The sequence below is a fragment of the Colossoma macropomum genome, unplaced genomic scaffold (assembly GCF_904425465.1).
Source record: "Colossoma macropomum unplaced genomic scaffold, Colossoma_macropomum, whole genome shotgun sequence".
Lineage (NCBI taxonomy): Eukaryota > Metazoa > Chordata > Actinopteri > Characiformes > Serrasalmidae > Colossoma > Colossoma macropomum.
The window spans coordinates 11,065,454-11,073,862 of record NW_023494795.1 but is presented as its reverse complement, the minus strand read 5'-3'; the positions used below and the strand labels follow the sequence as shown (position 1 = coordinate 11,073,862).

General features: G+C 40.2%; 1 protein-coding gene across 1 annotated transcript in view; it reads left to right on the top strand.

The window, feature by feature from the left end:
- The first annotated feature begins 2,834 nt into the window (after positions 1-2,834).
- niban1a (niban apoptosis regulator 1a) overlaps positions 2,835-8,409 on the top strand; it is a 31,159-nt gene continuing 25,584 nt past the window's right edge. Inside the window, exon 1 of the mRNA XM_036581432.1 lies at positions 2,835-3,030. Within this exon, the coding sequence (XP_036437325.1) occupies positions 2,979-3,030 (52 nt within the window). The 5' untranslated portion in view covers positions 2,835-2,978. The remainder of the gene's footprint in view (positions 3,031-8,409) is intronic.

Sequence of the window (8,409 nt, the reverse complement as noted above, 5' to 3'; positions counted from 1 at the left end):
CTAATAGTTTAAATTCAGATCCATACTTGGCTGAGATCTGAATTAAAATGACTAGCCCCCACATCTCTGTTTAAATCATAAATTCACGTAGGCCAAAACTAAAATGTTTCAGCATATGTGACATTTTGTTATTTGAACAAAGAATAATGTTGGGATAAAATAAATTAATTCATTTTAATTAGTTCAACACAATCTGCCTTAGTACTACGATCACTACTACATAGCCTAGTTTGCAGTTTCATTCAGGTTTAGTTTTAAATGATTTGTGGCTGCTTAAAATTTTGTCTTCATTAAATATCAGATTGTAAGTTAGTAGAACAATAAAACTTTTTTGATGTACAGTGAACTTAAACTTTTACATCTGCCACATTACTTACTTCAAAACAAACAAATCTTTTTCACAGTGTGGTAAACATTTCAGACATGTAGGCTTATTTTGGAAATGTAGGCTTAAAACCTGGAGTACCAGAGTGGTCCAACAGGCTAAGCATTTGCCCCATAATCAGGAGATCAGGAGTTGCCAGCCATCTACAGCTGGTTTTCAAAGAGGATGAACCACATGCTAGCCTCCACCCCTCGAGCCTGTTGGCACTGGGCGACAGTGGAACTTTCCCCTAATAGGGAAGTTGTAACAGGCTGATTTTTGTACTAGTGGTTTTGAGAGGTGGATCAGTTCTGGCAGTGGTGGTTTACAGGTGGCTGAGATGCGGCCCATAAATGGCAGTAAACTAGCTGGGTTCTGAATAGCATCCAATATCTTCTGGCCCTCTCCTTTGCCATCATTCCATGCGGTATGTTGGCCACAAGTAATGCCGGATGTGGCCCAGTTTTGGACCGCATCAAATTTGCTATCCGAGTTTTCACTTGAGTACAGTTTCTCCATACTTTTTACACAGAAGAGAATTAAATTAAAGTGAGTTAAAACTAAACGTGAAGAAATGTAGATTCTGCATAAATGTATGTACAGCAATTACACCCTATTTCCAAAAATGGAAAATGTAAATAAAAACCCAATGCATTGATGTGCAAATCATTTAAACCTTATATTTAATTGAACATAGTACAACACAAAACAACATATCAAATGTTGAAACTGAGAAATTGTATTGTTTTTTTGAAAAATATAAGCCTATTTATAATTTGATGCCAGCAACATGTTCTACTGTGTTGCATTACCTTTTCTTTCAACAACACTCTGCTGTAGTTTTGAAAGTGAAATGTTTGCCCATTCTTGCTTGACATAAGATTTCAGCTGCTCAGTTCGGCAGGCAGGCAAGTTTAGCACCCAGACCCTTTTACTACAGAGACATGCTGTTGTAATACATGCAGAATATGGTTTGACATTGTCTTGCTGAAGTAAGCAAGGCCATCCCTGAAAAAGACGTTGTCTGGATGGTAGCAAATGTTGCTCTGAAACCTGTATATATCATTGAGCATTAATGGTGCCTTCACAGGTGTGCAAGTCACTCTTGCCATGTGCGCTAATTCTCCTCCATACCATCACAGACGCTGGCTTTTGATCTGTGTGCTGATGACAAGCCAGATGGTCCCTTTCCTTTATAGTCCGGAGGACGCAGTGTTCATGATTTCCAAAAATAATTTCAAATCTTGATTCGTCTGGCCAAAGGACACTGTTACTTTGCCTCAGTCCTTTTTAAATGAGCTTGAACCCAGAGAAGGCGGCAGCGTTTTTAGATTTCGTTTATTAATAGTTTCTTCTTTTCCTGATAGAGTTTTAACTTGCATTTGTGGATGCAGCCATGAACACGAACTGTGTTCACAGACAATGGTTTTCAGATGAGCCATTGCTGTGATTTCCACTACAGAATCGTGTCTGTTTTTAATGCAGATCACAGCCAGCCAGTATTGATTTTTGGCCTTGTCCCCTGCATACAGAGATTTCTCCTGATTCTCTGAATCTTTTAAATAATATCATGTACAGTAGATGATGAAATCCCAAAGCGCTTTGCTATTTTATATTGAGAAGCGTTATTCTTGAATTGTGCAACTATTTGTTCACACAGTCTTTCACAGAGTGGTGAACGGCTCACCATCTCTACTTCTGAAAGACTCTCTGGGATGCTCTTTTTATACCCGGTCATGGGTGTAACCTAATTGGTCAGTTATTTGTCGTCCCTGTCCTAACTTTTTTGAAACATGTTAGCATCAAATTCAAAATGGGCTTATATTTTTCAAAAACAATAACATTTCTCAGTTTCAACATGTGATATTGTTGTCTTTGTACTATTTCAAATTAAATAAAGGGTTTAATTGATTTGCACATCATTGCATTCTGTCTTTATTTACATTTTGCACAGTGTCCCAACTATTTTGGAAACGGGGTTGCACTGTTTACTTGGAAAAATACAATTAATGAAATTATAGCAACAGGAATTCTGAACAAAATGTGAGGAGAACGTAGAATAAGTAAGGAGTAAACGTACACACCCCCCCTCCCGCCCCCCAGAATAGCTTTAGTTCAGAACAGCTTTATTAGCATGACTGTGAGGTACAGTATTGCTAAAGCATCACAACAGTAGCAGTGAACATCATGAAAACAGAGTAAGATAAAAAGACACTTTAATTATAATCTACTAATTAATAAACGAATGACATTTGCAATTTTTGACACAAATAAGTTGTGTAATGTTGGGGGTCAGTAAAGTGGGGGTACGAAGGGTGGGGGTAAGTAGAGTGGGGTATGTGGGGTGGGGGTCAGGAGGGTGGGGGTATGGGGGGGGTTGTTACCCACTGTGTCTCTCTCTCTCTCTCTCTCTCTCTCTCTCTCTCTCTCTCTCTCTCTCACCGCAAGTCTAGAGAGTCCACAGACGCTTGTTAGCTTTGGCGACAGTAGCTTTTACTCGTGTGTTGACACTCCGCCTGTCTGTCAGTCAGTCAGTCAGTCTGCCGGTGGAGGCGAAGCGAGAGAGAAGCGAACTTCAACCTGAGGGGAGCTCGACTCAACCACCGACACCACCATGGGCTCTTCGTCCAGTCTTCTGGATGAAAACAAATCCAACTTAATAAAAGGTAAGAATAGCGCAGAAAAACAAAGCTCGTGGCTTTTTTTTGTTTGCCTGAAGAACCTGTTTCATATCCGTAGCTGTAGCTGAGCTGCAGTCACTGAGGCGCCGGAGCGATTTTCTCTTAATTTCACCTCATACATTTTCACTACAAGGACGTTTGAAAAGTCCTCCGTTTTAGAGATTTTGTGGGTAAAAGTCGCTTGTTTGAAGACACCGGTCGGATAATGTAAATGTATACCGGCTCACAAGTGAGGCAGTTCAGTCAGTCAGAGATTTATTTCGCCTGACAGGCTGTTTATGTGATGTGGAAGTGGAGCAGTTCATCATTTTCCAAAAAGTGACGCCTCATAATTGACACACAAAGCCGTTGGGATTAAAATTATAGCTGATTATTCTTAAATCCTTATCTTTCAAGCTTAATAGACCTGGCTGGAATGGTCAGGCTTTATTAAGTTAAAAGTGAGGCAGTATTTAAGGGAAAGATTCCTGTTAAAATAGTGCAGAGTGGAAAATAAGAGCCTCACCTGTTTCCCTCACACATACTAAAGCATTGTCTATTCTCTTCATTCTACACACTGCATACTTCAGCAGAGTCACTCCTGTCATTCAACCCCCATAACTGAAAAGGGAGAGGGCGAGTGAAAAGTGCCAGGACCAGTTTTGGCTCTTTTTCTGTCTCTCTTTCTCTCAGGTCATTGTCAAATTAAGTGAGGACAAGGGAACACCATTCTTAACCATGAGTGTCTGTTGGACATGGTCAGTGCAGGCGTGTACATTTGTGGAACAGCCTCATTTACATGGTTCCTTTTCACAGCTATGTGAGATTAAGCCAGGGTCACTTAAACTGAAGTGAGACGTCTAACAACATATAGGTTTTTATTAACGTATTCTGCTCGTACAGTCCTGTTTTATAAGCCAGGTAAAGGAAATACAAACAGAACGCCACTCCTTTTCGGTAGTTCCCCAGTCTTTTGGCCTTTTCCTGCAGTTTCCACTGGAAAATATGTTGGTGCATATTTCAGAGAGCCATTTGGATTTTAGTGATGGTATTTGAGGTTACTTGTTCCCATTTAGGGTTAGTGTTCCAGTGATTTACACATGGTACACGTTACTTTAGCATCTCATAAGACAGGGTTATATAGGGATGGTTAATCTGTCACCCATATGATAGCTGCCTGTACATGGTTTGTTGTTAAAAAATTAGGAAACTGATTTAAAATTTTGAGTGAATTGACCATCCAACAGAAAGTGAACAGCAGTAATCTGTGTTTACATTCTGCAAACATATGCGATGTTCGGGAAACTCGGCAAAATGGCAAAAATATCATATCATGATACTTCAAGACATTTTCACGATACATGATATGTATCGCAATATTTTGACGCCCACACAATGCACTAGTAATGCCACATCAAAAACCACACTATGATTTTTATTTAATGTTTCACTCCAATTGAACAGGATCATCTTTGTAATGAAGCATGCAGTTGTACAGCAGTTGTTAAGTACAGTTGTTAAGTAAAGTGGTTGGTGTAGTGTAGTGGGTAACGTCTCCCTTTTACGCTCTGGACTGGGGTTCAGTTCCCCGCCTGGGTAAGCACCCTACACTATACCAATAAGAGGGGCTTATTGTGGGGCATTCATGGGCTGGAGGTTAGGGAACCAGCCATGTGACTGGAGCGTTGCTGGTTCAATCTCCTGAGCCGACGGTACGTGACTGAAGTGCCCTTGAGCGAGACACCTAACCCCCAACTTCTCCCTGGGCGCTGCAGATGGGGCTGCCCACCGCTCCGGGCAAGTGTGCTCACTGCCCCCAAGTATGTGTGTTCAGTTGTGTGTATGTGGTGTTTCACTGCACAGATGGGTTAAATGCGGAGGTGAAATTTCCCTGTTTTGGGACTAATAAGGGTCACTTAAAAATAAGAGTCCTTGAGCAACACTACCTTCGCCTACCAGTGTAAATGACAAAAATTGTAAGTCACTCTGGGTAAGAGCATCTGCTAAATGCCGTAAATATACGGCTGATTTCCATGATATGCAGAGAAAAGCAAACTTTATCGCAATAACAAAATGTATTATGATAACTATAAAATATCATATTGCCTCTTCCAGTTACATTTTAACATTATGTGCAGTGTTTTCTCATTCTGTGCAGGGGAATATGTTACCTCTAAAAGCTGTTTTAGCATTTTTTATTCACCTCAGGCAAAACCAAGATCATGACTCCTCCTGAGAAAAGGCTTGGTTTGATACACTCTGCCTTCAACCCTGCTTTAGGGAATTAATGCAGTCCTGTCAAGCCTGCTATTTTCCTGCCACTAGCTTCATTAAAGTCATTCCTTTTTATAAGTCATGAGTCAATGATAGGAACGGCAGATGACGCCTTACTGGAACTGGAACATGGAACTGATCCTCACCCAGTATCGGTATTGGGCCATTATTATCAAAAATTCTAGTTCAGATGTTGATTGAACAAATGAACGAATCTGATCTGATTCTGTAACAAATCCAGCCTGATATGTATCACAGAATTGCTTGTAGCACAACGTAATATATAGTACCTTTATTTCTAACAGTGTAGAATTACCTTAGTTAAAGGTACTTAGTTAAGTAGAAATATATTAGTTAAAATAATCTAATCATACTTTTGCACTGTAAGTGATATTTCTCTGTATTTCTGTTTATTTTTGGGAAATAAAGAATAATCTTAGTATTTTTTAAGAAAAAAATAATATTAGCTTGGTAACGGTCAATTCAGTACTAACGCTGTGGGTATGATCTCTAGAACCTGGCTGGGTAGAGTTCATCTGCTCATTTAAAGCAAACCAAATATCTGCTGTTTCACCCAAGCCATCCCAGTCACTTTGATTTGAAGTCAAGTCAAAGTTTATTTATGTAGCGATTTTTACAGCAGGCCTTGTCACAAAGCAGCTTCACAGAAAAATCTGGTTCCGAGCCCCCATGAGCGTCGCCAATGGCGACAGTGGCAAGGAAAAACTCCCTAAGAGCAAGAGGAAGAAACCTTGAAAGGAACCAAGACTCCAAAGGGGAAACCATCCTCCTCTGGTCGACACCGGATAGCAAAACAATGACACGAGCAAAATGAACAGAGAATAAGGTTTTAACGTTATCTTCTGCCTATCTACTCAATGGACCACCTCAGCTAGACTCATAAAGGCTGATCCAGGACCAGTTTTGACTTAAATCAAAACAAGCCATCTAGATTTACCAACAGCAAATGGAAAGGTAGAAACACAGCCAAGCAGAGGCTCAAAGTCGGATGATGAAGCCGGGTACATAACAATTTTTAATGCAACATGAGCCAGGTGACGTCGGTGCCCAGCCGACTGAAAAGTAAACAGATAAAACTGAACAAATGAATGTTAATTTTACATTAAAGTTAAAATCATTTTGAAGTATGAACAGTTAGTCCAAAGTTTATGCTACAGTTGTATTCAAAACAGGGTCAAATTTGATAATAAACTACAGCCATTTCATAATCGCCATGTTTTTTATTATCTCGGAAAATCCGAGCATGTGCGACTTTACTGAGATCTGTCTGAAAACTCAAGACATACGTGAGATGCCTGGACTTTTATCAGGAGAAATATCTGAGCAGCATAAGTCTTTTTTGTCTTTCCATCTAATCTTGTTGTCTAGGAGAAACTACTAGATATTAAGCAGATCTTGTTTATGATTTTTCTTTCCTATGGGCTGCCACCTGGTTAGCACTTGAAAGCAGCATTAGTGCAATATAGGGCAATTCAGTTATTACTAATGGCCTTCCATTTCTGTAATCCCTGTCCCTTCTCAGACCCATGGAGTGCATTACCACAGTACATAGCCATGATAATTTATTTAAAGTTCATAATGCAAGCTTTAACTGTTTCTCATACAGCTGGCACATAGTCAGCTCCATTGTTTTACTCTTTCCCTGTGTTTTTTTGCTAAAGGAGAGGAAATTGAACCCTTTTTAGAATCAAGCAAAACACAATACTGGAGTCACTGTTGTTTGCACACTTTGCAAAAGAGAATGGAATTTGACTTCATGTAGTGCGCATGTTCTTCAGCATGTTGTTATTTAGCTTTCAGCTAACTAGTTACAGGTGGATGTCCCATTGTATTCCATGTAGCAGGAAACACCCGTGCTATTATGTAATCCTCTTACTGTTCACTGACTTATGCCTCACTTTCAGTCATAGGACTCAGGAGAAAGTATGAGACCAGGACAAACCTGGCTCCTGGCTCATATCAGTGCAGGGAATGCCAGGCCGCCAAAGTGGGCAAACGTGACCTCAGAACCCTTTTTTTTTAATAATGTATGTTGTTTTAAAAAATATATATGCGCTTTAATCCATTTATCTATTTGTATGTTTGGCTTGTAGATCTGAATTGTTTTTAAGTCCCATTAATGCTGTTACCCAAAGGCTGTTTCTAAGAGCAAAACATCTGAAATATTCTGAACTAAGCAATGATGAGGTCATCCCTGGGTCAAAGATGATGGATAATTTCTTACTTCTCTATGGCTACTTTCACATTACAAGCCTTGTTGCTCAAATCTGATTTTTTGCTCAAATCCGATCTCTCTGACATGATGATTCACACTTGTTCAGGTAATTAGCTCTGATCAGCTCAGTTCATTATTAGAGCAAGACGAAGGCGAAAAAGGTGAGATGTGCTGCTTTTCCACCGGTTACGGGCTTTAAGTTCTGTTCGGCGCTGCTGCCATGGTAACGCTGAATGATGGCGCACGCGCAGTGGAGAAAAAGCGCATGAATTCCGATCTCAGCGTTCACATTAAGGTCGCATGGCCACGAATCGGATACCTAACCAATCTAGGACCACATATGAAAGTGGCTCAGATTGGATTTGAAAATATCAGATTTGTGTGTCCACACAGCTCTGAAAACATCAGATCTGAGTCACATTAGGGCAGAAAATCGGATTTGTGCCACTTCAACCTGGTAATGTGAACGTAGCTTATGAGAAATGAAATCCCAACCAAATTAAGGCATAAAGGACGGCTAATATAGCAGAGTGTGTAGGAAGGAATGTGAAAGTATATGATATGTTGAACTCTTATTCATTTGTTCTGCAGGGTAGGGATCTAGCTATACTGTATAAGTTCCACAGTTTGTCACTGTCTCTGTTAAAGTGTGTGGCCGGTGTGTTGGTATGAGGTACATCAGGCTGTGCAGGTCAGGCGTGAATGCTTGATGCTGTCCTGCCATCTGGGGCTGCTTTCACAGCTCAAGAATGCCAGAAATGTCAGACCAGTGAAACACATGCATACACACCCAACCTCACACCCATAACCTCAAACATAAACAAACTCCAAAACATATGCATGTTCATGGGCTCACTTTATTGGACAGTCTAATC